Source organism: Sorex fumeus, unplaced genomic scaffold (assembly GCF_029834395.1).
Source record: "Sorex fumeus unplaced genomic scaffold, SorFum_2.1 ptg000048l, whole genome shotgun sequence".
Classification (NCBI taxonomy): Eukaryota; Metazoa; Chordata; class Mammalia; order Eulipotyphla; family Soricidae; genus Sorex; species Sorex fumeus.
The window spans coordinates 15712180-15725678 of NW_026606105.1; the positions used below are offsets into that span (position 1 = coordinate 15712180).

At 58.6% G+C, this 13499-nt stretch overlaps 1 protein-coding gene across 1 annotated transcript in view; it reads left to right on the forward strand.

Annotated features, from left to right (window-relative positions):
* The first annotated feature begins 692 nt into the window (after positions 1–692).
* PODXL (podocalyxin like) overlaps positions 693–13499 on the forward strand; it is a 49469-nt gene continuing 36662 nt past the window's right edge. Inside the window, exon 1 of the mRNA XM_056123977.1 lies at positions 693–875. Coding sequence (XP_055979952.1) covers positions 776–875 — 100 coding nt within the window. The 5' untranslated portion in view covers positions 693–775. The remainder of the gene's footprint in view (positions 876–13499) is intronic.

Here is a 13499-nt window from a genome sequence, read left to right on the forward strand (position 1 = left end):
AAGTGCCCGCCCTTTTAAGAACCCAGACGGCCACATGGTTATTCCCAAAACTAACTAAATAAAAATAATCCCCCCCCCCACACACACACATACACAACCCACCCCCACCGCGCTCAGCGCGCTGCGTTGCAACGAATCATTTCCCTCCGTTCACAGGTGAGGCTCTTGGGCCGGAGAAGTTAAGCAATTGCCCCGATAACTCCAGAAGGGGCCCCGTGCGGCCCCAGCCCGCAGCCAGCCCAGACCTGCTCGCAAGTCGCGCGGGGCAGTTGCACCTGGCAGGTGTGGACAGGTGCTCAGCGTGCGGGGCAGCAGAGACCTCCGGGGGTCCTTCCCACGCGCGCACAAAAGCCTCGGGAGGCGGGGAGGGGAGGGGGCGTGGGGTGGGGTGGGAAACACCTCGCTGGAGTTCGGGGCGCGCGGCGGGGGGTATGGATCGTCTCGACGGCCTCCAAAGTCCCGCGGGCGACCCGGGAGACGAGGGACCCGGCAGCCCCCCGCGCCCCCACGGCCCGCGCCCCCCTCCCGCGCTCCCCCGCCCGCCGCGCTCCAGGGCGGAGTTTCCTCCCCGGCTCATTGTTCGCGGCCCAGCGCCCGCCCAGCCCCGGCCCGGCCCCGCCCGGCCCCGCCGGCGGCGGCGCGCTCCCGGGGGGCGGGGGCCGGCGCGGACGGGACGGGAGTCGCCGCCGCAGCCGCGCAGACAGCGCCCGCCCGTGCCGCAGCCGCCAGGCCCCCGCGCGCTGCCACCTGCCCCGGCCCCGAGCCCCACGCCACGATGCGCGCGGCGCCCGCGCTGCCGCCGCTGCTGCTGCTGCTGCTGCTGTTGCTGCTGCCGCTGCTGCTGCTGCTGCGGCCGGCGCTGGCCCAGAACGACGGTGAGTGCTGGGGCCGGGCGCCGCGGGACCCCCGGCCCGGCGCGCCTCGTGGCCGGCCCCTGCCGAGCCCCGGCCCCGGCCCCGGCCCCGGCCCCGGCCCCGGCTGGCCCCTGCCCGCGCCCCGCCGACCTTGCGCGCCGCCGGCTTCTGCTCGGGTCGCCCGGGCGAGGACCGTCCCCCGTGCCGAGGAGGGGCAAGCCCGGGTGGGCAAGGCCGGCGCTAAGGGGGGCCCGCGGGGAGGGAGAGAGAGAGAGGGAGGGACGGAGGGGGAGGGAGGCCGCCTGCCGGGGCCGAGGGATGCGGGGCCGGCCCCGAGCGCGCTCCGGGGAGTCCCGGAGCAGGTGCCGGGCGGGCGCCGTGCGAGCGGTCAGCAGCGCAGAGCTCGGCCTGGCCGGGGCCGGGGAAGTGGGAGTGTGAGGGGCTTCCCCGCGCCCCAGCTGCCTGGTTAGGGGGGTTTCTTCTGTCTTTGTGAAGGGGACGGTCTCCGTGCGTGGCCAGAACGGCGTGACCCCGCCAACTCTGTGGGATACACAGCAACTTCTCTCCGGAATCGGACCTGCATGCGCCTTCGAACACCCCCCCCCCCATTCCTTTTGTAGATAAAACGCAGCTTTTTTTTTTTTCCTGCAGGTCCGGGTGGTGGTTGTAAAAACCTACTAGAACGGGGGTCCTAGACACTCCAGGATTAGCAGGGAGTCTCGGCCTTCTCCTGCCACCCCCCCTCACCCCAAGAGAGGTGCCTTTCTCTCTTGCCCCCCTGAGCATTCAGTTTTCGGAGAAAGCGGGGAGCAGGAGGGCCAGGTCAGGACAGCTCCAACTGGGAGGCTGCGGCAGGTGCTGGCAGCTTGGGGCCAAACTGCGGTGGTGCCGCCGCCGCTGGGGCAAACGGTAGCACCATCCCTGCTAGGGAAGAAGCAGGCGGGCTTTCAGGGCGCCAGGGTTGGGGACATCCTCTGCCCCCCACCCAAGTGCTTGCGGTGTGAGGAGTGGGTGGTGGGCACAGCCCAGAGGATGGGGCCCCTTTGGGTGTGCAGAAAGGAAGGCTGAGTTGCTGCTGGAGTGTAGCCCTACTCCCCATCCTGGCAGGCTGCCCCCCCTCCCCCAAGCACTTTTGGGGGGCTCCGAGCTGATGAGGAGAGAATTAAACCCCAGTTTGTTCAGGCAGAAGGGGCTCATTCTCGGCTTCAGAGTGGCTTCAGAGCCTCAAGGGGCAGCACTTGAAGGCAGGAGGGGTGGGCTGCCGTGCCCTTGAACCCCTGTTGTTCTGTCCCCAGGGGACGGACACTGGGCTCCCCAGTGGACCCCCTGCAAAGCCACAAGCCCAGTGCCCTGGGATTGTCTTTGTTGGCATCTGGGCATTCCCCAGAACCATCTCCCCTGGGAGGCTCCCCTGCGCCTGGCACGGCACAGAGCATGGCAAGGGTGGGTGAGCTTGTGGTGTGGTCGGCTAATAGGGTGCCGGGTCCCCCAAAGGCAAGTGTGCTCTTATGCAATAAGAGAAGTGCCTTGTAAAGTTCGAAGCCGATTATTGCTATTAATGCCTTTTTTTTTTTCTGTTTAACTTGGCTTCCTTTGAGGCCAGAAGTTGAGGCATGCTAACTAGGGGTCTCGTGGCTCTGGGGTGCCCCCCTTCCTGAAGGCTTACGGGGATGGCTGCCATCCTGCCTTTCTGAAGGTGTGGCTGGTGGTCCTGTAGACCCACCCTCCCACACCCCATTCCCCAGTCCCTATGATGTCCTAAACAACTGAGTTTCCTCTGAGGCTCCTTATCGAGGGACGTCCCGTGAGGTTTGCCTTCCTTTTTCTATTGGCAGCACCAGAAATGACTTGAAGCTTGGGGGCCCCACCACCCAGATCTTTTTACAGAACTTTAAGGTTTGCCAACTGGGCAAGACCAGGGGTCCCCCTGGGCCTCAGCGCCTGCATCTCTAAGAGGGAGTTGCAAGAATAGACGGAACCTCGCACCCCATCCTTCCAGCCCGCTGCTGGAGAACCTGTGAACTCAGCGTTCAGTGAAATGAGCCAGTACCGGGACGAGCCCCAGCAATAATGGCAGGTGTCAATGTGGCAGACTCCTGAGCTGGGGGTCAGGCAGGCCTTGAGGGCCGCAGGCAGGACAGTGGAACTCTCTGAACCTCCATTCCCTCATCATCTGCAAAATGAAAACACGCTGACTTTTTTTTTTTTGATTATTAGTATTTTTTTGTTTGGTTTTGGGTGGGGGCCACACCCGGCAATGTCCAGGGCTTACTTCTGGCTCTGCACTCTCTCCTGGCATAGCTTGGGATGATATGGGGAACTGGTGATTGAACCCGGTTGACTGCATGCCAGCCAAGCGCCCTTGGTCTGGGCCCACGGTGCGGTGAGCTCAGTGAATTCCAGCTCTTGGGATCAACCAAGCAGTGGGGGGGATCCAGCTTGACACTCAGGCATCTGGGGCCTCGAGGGGCTCATAGCTGCTCACCGATAGGATTTAAAAATGCCTGTACAGGTGCCACGCAGAATTGGAAGTGGGGCTTGTGTGGGAAAGGGTAAGATTTGGGAGGGCGTGATCTGGGTAAAGTTTCTTTTTGCTGGGAGGGGACTTGGGCAGCAACTTGCTGGTGATGGAGGGGCTGCTCCAGGCACCGTGTGGGGGGTGGGGTGCCCCCCGATCGCTGGTGCGAGGCAGTGCCTTACCCCCAGTACTATCTGCCGGGCCCCTGGGTGAAGATTCTTGAAGGAGGTGGGAGGTGGTTGTAAAGCAGGAGGGCTCCGTGTGGTGGGAGCCTTTCCTGGGGTGACCAAGCCTAGTTGTGGGGTCGGGGAAGACACGGCTGAGAGCAGTGTTTGCCACACTGTGTGTGTGTGGGGGGGGTTCCCCTCAGGTGTCTGTGGGGGGCAACTCTGTGCATTGCAAATAGGTGGATTTTGGGGCTGGGGGGGTACTCTGTTTGTCTACTGCAAGTAGGTGGATTTCTGGTGCTGAGGGTCCCTGAGCCCCTTGTTTTCTTTCTGAAAAGGGGGCGGTAGTCAGATCAGTTTGGGGGCCTCTGGTAGAGGCTGGAGCTGATGGTGGGGTTCTTGCGGTGGGCTCAGTGAGCCGAGGCCGGGGTCGGCCGTGCTCCTTGCAGGCAGCTCGGCTCTGCATTGAGGCATGAGCGAGCTGGTCATCCATGGGCCTGTGCGGGCCTGGGAAGAGGAAGGTGGAGATCCAGGGGGACAAGACAGAGACTCGAGGCCCCGCCCCCCTTGAACAGGGGTGGGGGTGGGGGTTGGGGGTATCCAGGGATAGGCCTGGAGCAGGGCATGGTCCCAGGCTGAGAGAAGGGGCAGGCAGACCCCAGGGAAGCCAGAGGAGGGGAGGGGCCGGGTGGAGGGGCATTGCTGGGGCTCTGCTGGGGTAGTGGAAGCCTCTCCACCTGCTCTGAATCCCTCCCATCCCCAGGCAGGGGGCACAGTGTACTCCCGCACCCAGCTGTGTCCCCTGGTCTGCTGGGGTGCCCCCCAGCCCGCCTGGGATGAGTGCTCTTCGATGCAGGGGCCAGCGTAGGTTTATCTTCCACACTGCTGTCCCCCGACAGGAGGCCCAGGCTCCCCAGTACCCCAACAGAGGTAGTCGGAAGGGGTGCTCCAGGATGCTGTCCTCCACGGGAAGCTCCGCAGTGGTGGAGAGTGGGGGCTTGTTCTGGGCTCGGGTACCCAGGACTGGGCACAGTGAAGGGGAGCAGGGCCTCCCCCTCTTGTGGCTACACTGAGCACAAGCCCTGCTCAGTCCCACTGGACGAGACGGGGCAAGGGTCTTGTGAAGGACGGGCACACCCAGCGGTGACCCGGCCCTGGGTCTGGCTGTGCACTCACTTGCTCCTGGTCCCTGGGGGTCTGAGGCAGGCTCAAGTGCTCTGCTGGCGGGGGTTTCTGCCATATCTGATTCCAGGAGCACACGCACAGCACAGGCATGCACACACATTTACACTTGCACGTCTACACGTACACATGTGTACACGTACATACACACATGAGCATGCTCACGTATGCACAGACAGGAACACACATGCACGCACTGTTGCACACACATATGCACATACATGCACACAGGTGCACACACATCGTACACACGTGCATGCTCGTGTTTACACACAGGCATACAGGCACGCACATGCATACATTGTGCACACACAGGCACACACAGGCACACATGAGCACGCAGTGTGCGCACACACACACGAACATGCACACAATGTGCTCACAGGCACACATACATGCAATGAGCGTGCTAACATGTGCACACACAGGCACACACGTGCACACAGTATGCGCATACACACCAGACGTTCTCTCTGCTGCTTCTGCATCCTGGCCACTTGGGGGCGTTTGGGGGTCCTGGGGGAAGTGGCACATCTGTGATGGGGACACTCAGGGCCCCACGATCCGCCTGAACAGTAGTGCAGGTGTTTCCTGGAAGCACCGCCTACCCACGTCTTCCACACCAGACAAGCCCAGGAGCCCTTTGTGTGGGGGTCATTCATTTCCTTCCACACCCCCAAGGGGGCTGTTCCATCAAGGGGCCAGATCCCAACCTCCCTGGATGTACTAGAGTGTCGCTGACACAGAGTGTCAAGGAGCCTTTTGGATGCAAGATCATCTACACCACCTGTGTATTTTACTAATTCTTTTTTTTTTTTTTTTTTTTTTTTGCTTCTTGGGTCACACCCAGTGATGCTCAGGGGTTCCTCCTGGCTTTGCACTCAGGAATTACTCCTGGCGGTGCTTGGGGGACCATATGGGATGCCGGGGAATCAAACCCAGGTCGGCTGTGTGCAAGGCAAACACCCTACCCTCTCTACTATCACTCCGGCCTCCTAATTCATTCTTTATGGTGTTTTTTTTTTGGGGGGGGGGTCACACCCAGCAGTGCTCAGGAACTGCTCCTGGCTCTGTGCTAAGGGGGTGGTCACTCTTGGTGGTGTTCTGGGGACCAGGCAGGGCTAGGGATTGAATGTATGCCCAGCCTGGGCTCCAGGCTGTCAGCCTGTCTCTGGCTTTATTTCTTTTCATCGACTGACTTTCTGTGGTTTGATTGAACCCAGGGACTCACACTTGCACCCAAGTGCTTTACCACTGAGCCACATCCCCTGCTGGCTCCAGATCTGGGTGCAGACCCGAGAGGCGGGTCACTCGGCCAAGTTCCTGGTGACTGTGAGTGACAGTGTGATGGGGGAGAGACATCCCTGAACTCTGGACCCAAGACCTCTTTGGTATACGTGAGTGTGAGGCCGCGGAACTCTGCTTTTCAGGGCTCATGCTCTTCTGGACTTTGCAGAAACTCCCTAAAAGCCTTTTGGAGGGGCTTTCAGGATGGGGGTGCTCAGGGTGTGATGCCAAGAGACAGCCCACGCTCTAGACCTTTCCAAATTCCCCTGCGTCACAGTCCCGCTTTCCATCAGGGTAAGTTGTGGCTTCGAGTCAGTTTTCTACTCTTGGAGATTTAGACTCTGATTTCTGGGACCTGTGTTGGCCACCAGGTGTCAGGAATCCACATCTGAGTCCCATTGCTGGGTCCCTTGCCGGGTTCCACCAGAACCCAGAGCCAACAGGTGCTGGGAACGCTGCTTAGATGCCAAGCTGAGCAGGTGTGGCATGGTCTGGGATTCGCCAGCCCCTCCCCTCATCCCAAGCTCTGGTTGGGGTCCAAGCCCTTGACCCCCAGAGCTGCCAGCACAGACCCCCCCAGCCCCACCACTAGCTTACTGTGACCTCCCCTTTCACCAGCGTGCCCCCTACACTCCCCCATCCCTCTCTCCTTTCTCGCCTTCCCCCACTTGGGTCAGCCACCTCCAGCTTCCCTAGGGCCCGGGCGCAGGGTGGCACCGCGTCCGCCCATTGTCAGGGCCGGAAGGCTGTGTGCCTCAGCCCCAGGGGACCGGGCGTGAGGGAGGACCTCGCCCGGCAGTCCTGACTTGGGGGGCTGTTCCACCGCCTGGGCTGATGAGGGGACCCTGCTGGCCTTTCCTTCTCTGCTCTCCCACAGCATGAACAGTGGACAGACAGGAGGCAGGGCCATGCTCATGCGTATGATGTGTGTGCACCTGTGTGCATGTATGTGCATTTGTGTGCATGTGTGTGCAACAGCACAAGCCCTGCTCAGTCCCGCGGGACGAGGGGAGACAAGGGTCTTGTGAAGGACGGGCACTCCCAGCAGTGTCCCAGCCCTGGGTCTGGCTCTGCACTCACTTGCTCCTGGTGCCTGGGGGCCTGAGTGGGGGCGGGGAGACAGTTAGAGGCCTGAGCTCGCGTCTTCTTGCCTTCCCAGAGATTCCTCACTCTTCGTGGGGTCCTGCGGCGCCTCTGCGACCGTCTCACTGGACACCCCTGCTGCCTAGGTTACCTTGGGACAGACGATCCTGTCCTGTGAGGGGAAACTGAGGCTGAGGCCCTAGGGACCCATGGTAGATACGAAGCTCCCGTCTCTCCTTCCTACCTGTCTGGCTGCCGTCCTCCTCGCGCGCCCTTCCTATACCCTTGCCTCGGACCCCCGTCACCCCCTCTGGCTCTGCTCTGCAGATGAGAGTTGTCCGTGAGAGCTCGGGGTGGGGGGGACGCAGCTGCTGCTTCCCTCTCCATCTCTCCCCCAGGAGAGAGCAAGTCCCTGTAGGCAGGGCACCGCCTGTGGGTCAGGAGCATGGTGCAGGGATCCAGACCCAGAGGGCCGCGGGCAGAACTGGGTCAGAACCTGCAGTTCTTGTCTCCCGGTTCGGAGCTCTCTGGATGCAGAATTTCTCCCCTGGTTCCAGAAGCAGAGAAATGAGTGGTATGGCCTTGGGGGCTCAGGAGGGCAGGAGAGGGAGCTTGGAGCCCAGCTAGGAGGGCTGTGGCCGTGCAGGGGCTTGTCCTGGCCGCTTTTGTGCCTCACCACCCAAAAGGTCCTTGTTTGTTTGTTTGTTTGTTGGGCCCTGCCCAGTGGTGCTGGTGCTCAGGACTTACTCCAGGCTCTGGCAGGGATCAGAGGGTCATGTGGATGGCAGGGATCGAACCCTGTTTGGTCTTTTTTTTTTTTGCTTTTGGGTCTCACCTGGACTTGCTCCGGGGTTACTCCTGGCTCTGCACTCAGGAATTACTCCTGGAGGTGCTTGGGGGACCATATGGGATGCTGGGGATTGAACCCAGGTCGGCCACATGCAAGGCAAACACCATACTCGCTGTACTATCGCTGCAGCCCCTCTTTTTTTGTGCTTTTGTGTTTTTCCTCTGTTGGAGGGGGTGCAAAGCAACACCTGGCAGTGCTCAGGACTTCGTTCTGATCCTGTGCTCTGGGACCACTCCTGGTAATGCCTTACCTACTGGACTACCACCCCAGCCCCCATGGTCCTTCCAGTATGATCCATTTTATCTGGGCCAGAGGGGGAACCGGGCTGTCTCCATGGCCCAAGGTCTTGCCACCTTCTGGTGCCGCCGGCTCCAGTTTAGCCCAGTTCTGTGTGACTCCAGTTGTTTCTGACAAGTGCTTCCTTGTAACGCGTGAAGATAACACTCGGCTCCATCCACCGAGCCCTCAGCCTCCAGCTGCACCCGGTACCTGGTGCCTGCGGACTCCCATGAGCAGAGCTTTGCCAGCGTTGGTCCACAGTGGGGGGTGGAGGGGCACTTTCCCCCTGGGGCTTCTGGCTGGCAAGGACGTATTTCTGCAGCCCATCTTTCCTTTCCCATTATAGCGGGGGGACCTCGTGGTTGGAGGGAGGTTCTGTCTTTAAACTCTGGTCCAGTTAGTGTGGGATCCACAGCTGGTGGAGGTGTTCTGTAGCATTGCCTTGGGGGGCCACTGAGGGATGTGGTGTATATCTTGGAGGGACAAGGCCAATTTGGAAGGGACTTCTTGGTCCCCCCCACCCCCCAGTTTATGCAATTCTGCTTTCATGTGCTTAGTATGAGACATCACCACGTAAGAATTCCTGGGATGGATCCGGAGATAGTCAAGTGGGTAAGGCACTTGCCTTTCACATGCCAGCCTGATTCCATCCCCGGCACCACATATGGTACCCAAACACCACCAGGTATGAGCCCTGAGCACAGAGCCAGGATGTCTAACCCATGTGCCCTGCTGGATGCCACACATGTAAAGAATTCCTTTAACTGAGGTCCCATCAGAGAGAAGAACAATTCAGGCCTCTCGTGCTGATCTCCCAGGTGCTGAAGCTTTTAGCCTATGATTTGGCTGAATTCCACCAGCCCTGGGATCACAGACTGGTTCCTCATCCTCTGTTTCCCCAACTGTAAAGTGAGGTCAAGGGATTTCCGCCCCCAGAGTCTGTTCAGCATCACCCACTTGGTGGGTATCCAGCACCCAGGGGCCAGCCCTACTTCTGAATGGCCACATACCCAGCCATGCTCAGGGCTTCCTCCTGACTCTGCGTTCCTGGTGGTACTGTAGGGACTATATGGGATTCAACTAAGGTTGGCCACACACTGGGCAAATAAATGTCTTAGCTCTAGCCCTATTTCTTTATTTCTTTTTCCACTTTCATATTTTTCACTTTTTCAAGTTGGTACATCCATAAAGCCAGCTGTGACCCAGGAAGAACAGGGAATGATTAGTGGCATGGCTTAATCCTGGAGTGAGCTGGTGGTGTGGCTTTCCTGGAGTGTGTGTGTGTGTGTGTGTGTGTGTGTGTGTGTGTGTGTGTGTGTGCAGGATGTAGAAGGCAAGGAACCAAACCACACAGGGTCAAATCCTGTACAGGGCAGTGGGATACTGTCAAGACAGCTGGTGAGAGAACTTGAGGCCGCCATGCTTGGCTCACTCATGTTGGCCCGGGGATGTGGCACAGTGGCAGTGTGCTTGCTTTGCATGCCTGGAACCCAGCACCATTGAGTGCAGAGAGATTCAGCCTTAGGATTCGGGGGACCACCCGTCTGTCGGCAGTGCTTGACTGTGTCCTCCAGATGTTTGGTTTTATGTTGGGGGCTTCCTCCTGGTGGTGCTGGGGGGCCTGTGCAGTGCCTAGCTCCAGCCCCTGCCTCTGGCAGGCAAGGCAAGCACTCAACCCATTGCACCATCCTTGCAGCCCCTGGGTGTTAATAATTGTCCTCTCAGTAAGTGAATGCAAACCAGTTTCAGATAGAAAAGAGCATCATGATCCCAAACATTTGGGAGAAGCCTATTCTGATCCCTCTTCTTAGAAAGCCAGTTCTTTCAGGGCTAGGAATACAAGACAGTGAATAGGCCTTGCATGCAGCCCAGAATGACCTGGGTTCATTCCCCAGCACCCTAGAGGGTCCCCTCAGCCCTGCCAGGAGTGATCCCTGAGCATAGAGCCAAGACTAAACCCTGAGCACCCCCAGATATTGCCCCCAAACCGAAACAAACAAAATCCTAAGTGCAGAAAACCAATATTTTTGGGACCCAGTGAACATCGGGAAGGGCTGAGAACTTGCTTAGCATGCATGAGCCCTGGGTTTTATCACCTGAACCGGGTGGTCCCCTAGAGCATGCTGGGAACCGGGAATGACCCCCAAGCACTCAGCCAGATATCCCCTGGGCATTTCATATGTGGCCCAAAAACTAGGTGGAAAATCATATATATAATATATATATATACACACACATATATACATATACATATATATAAAATATCATGGGCAGAGCCTGGCAAGCTCCCCATGGCGTATTTGATATGCCAAATACAGTAACGACAATAGGTCTCATTCTCCTGACCCTGAGAGAGTCTCCAGTCACTGGGAAAAGATGAGTAAGAAGAGGATGCTAAAATCTCAGAGCTGGGAGGAATAGAGACGTTACTAGCACCTGCTCGAGTAATTCAATGATCAATGGGATGACAGTGATACAGTGAGGTAAAGGTAAAGGTAAAGGCCCTCCCGTTGATCGTCGATTTGCTCGAGCGGGCCCAGTAACGTCTCCATTGGAGACTTTGTTGTTACTGTGTCTGGCATATCGAATACTCTCGGTAGCTTGCCGGGCTCTCCGAGAGGGGCGGAGGAATCGAACTCGGGTCGGCCATGTTGGCCGCTTGTAAGGCGAACGCCCTACCTCTGAGCTATTGCTCCAGCGGTACAGTGAGATATATATATATATATATATATATATATATATATATATATATATTGCTGGACATTAAACCCAGGGCCTCGGGGCCAGAGTGATAATACAGTTAGTAGGGTATTTGCCTTGCACGTAGCAGACCATCCCATATGGTCCTCTGAGCACCCTCAGGATTAAATCCTAAGCCAGGAGTAACCCATGAGCATCCCTTCACGCCCCCAGCAAATAAACCCAGGGCCCCTCTTGTGTTACCTGCTGTCCCGCTGAGCCACCGTCCTGACCCCAGCCGTCTGGACAGTGCTATTCATTGCTCTGCGAGTTCCCATCAGCCTGGTTTAACCAGGCACATTCCCTGCAGTTCTCTCTGCTCTTTTTGGCCAGAACATCTGTGAACCTCTGGGTCAGAGTAGAGGCACCAGTGACATTAGTGTACCTAGGATGTGCCACCGTCTGTACGTGAGCACCCGGATGGTCCCGTGTAGAGACAAGGATGGCCTGGGAAAGCGTCAGAGTGCTCAGGGTGGGGGTGGGGAGTGCCAAGCCAGAACTGCAACCACAGGAGTGAAACCTCAGGGAGTCTCTGGGAAGCCTGGCGGGAAGGCTGTGGCCTGCGTGCAGCAGCTGGGAGCTGAGTGTGTGCAGAGAATCCGTGTGCATGGATGCCCTCTGCCTGGGCCTGCAGTGCTGAGCGCGCTTCTCAGGTGGCTGTGGGGGTCGGGACGGGGGTAGGGGAAGGCGAAAGGAGCCGTGCCTACGAGTGGGGCCTAAGGTTTGGCGTAGATGGGAGCAACTCGCACGTGTGCTGGCTCCATCTGCCGCCGCTCCTACTCCCCAGGTAGGCCTTTCTCTGTCCCCACAGCTCCAGTTCCCTGATCCACATGCACCCCCTACAGCCTGGGTCAGGGGCTGGAGAAGGGGGAGCCTGAGAATGTTCTGGCATTCTCATGCACCGCCCAGTGACCCTCCCCAGATGGGCAGCATTGCAGGGGCTTTCTCTGCTACTGGTGCCTCTCGTGCATCCTCAGCCCGTCAGGCACTTTTCCTGGAGTCTGTATGCGTGTTGTGTGTGTATGTGTGTGTGCATGTGTGTGTAAAAGTGTATGTGTGTGTGCATGTAGGTGTATATGTGTGTGCACTTGTGTGCGCACATGTTGTATGTGTGCATGCCTACGTGTGTGTATGTATCTGTGCGTGCATGTGTGTATGAGTGTGTGTGCATGTGCATGTGTATGTGTGTGCGTGTGTGTTTGTGTACGTGGGTGCGTGCGTGTGTATATGTGTGTGTATGTGTATGTGTGGTGGGTGCGCTCTTGTGTGTATGTGTATATGGGTGCGCACGGTGGTATGTGTATGAGTGCGTGAGTGCACAAGTGTGTGTATGTCTATGTGCGTGTGTGTATGTATGTCTGTGTGCATGCATGCATGTGTATGTGTGCATGGGTGTGCACGTGTGTGCATGTGTACGCGTGAGTGGGTGTGCGCGCTAGTTGGCTTACTTGTTCTCCTTGCCTGTGCCTTCCAAGTTGCCTGTGCAAAAGGCAGTGCCCCCTAGGAGTTGTTCTGGAGGTGCCCCCGACTGTCTTTGCTCAGTCAGGTGCAGCTCTAGGGGGTGCTGCTCAGTAGCCCCCCCTCCCCCAGACTAGTGGCTCTCTGTAGCTTCCCTCCCCAGGCCCATCCCTGTGGGCACTGTGCGTCCCTTTCCCAGGCCAGGCTGGCCCCCCTGAGCATTGCACGAAGTTGCTCTTCATGATGGTTTTGATGGGCTTGGTTGGAGCTGGGGGGTGGGGTTCTTGTGGTGGAGCTTGGTCTGCAGTGGTAGGGATCGAACCCAGGCTAAAGGGTTTTTACCTGTGCAAGACATGTGCTACCACGAGAGTCACACCCCTGGGCCCTTTGGATGGTCCTGGTTTTGGCTTCTCTGTGGCCACGGCCCTTGGGAGCTGCTGGCTGGGGAGAGGCAGCTGGGAGCAGGTCCTAAGGCTCTTGTCCCCCATTTTGGCATCTTGGGGAAATGACATTGGGGTGGAGAAACACTGGGGAGCTGGTTTTTGTTTGTTCATTTGTGTTTGGGGGCCACACCTGGCGGGGCTCAGCCATCACTCCTGACTCTGTACTCAGAAGTTCCCCCGGTGATGCTCGGGGGACCACATGGGATGCCAAGGAATCCAGGTCTGCTGTGTGCAAAGCAAACGCAGGACCGGCTGTACTAGCGCTCTGGCCCTGGAAGAAATACTTGGGATTCATTCAGGAGAGCCGGGAGCCTGGTTCTGGCTTGCTGTGGGGTCTCTGGGCTCTGCTCTGCATGTCCACACCCGGGCCCTAACTGGAGCCCTGTGGACTGGCCATGCCTGCGGGTGTGTGCCTGGGGAGGTAGGTGGCTCTGTGTAAGCTTGGTATTGCTAGAGAGCAGGGAGGAAGAGCAGGGGTGAGGTTTGCAGAGGGCCAGGGCAACGGGCTCAGAGGGCTGGAGCTGCGGTCTGCATGTCAGGGGGAGCCCCAGGGTCCATCCTTGGCATCGCACCCCAGTACTGAGCCAGTGGCACCACCCTGGGTGCACCCACCTACAAAAAACATGGGAGTGTGAGCTG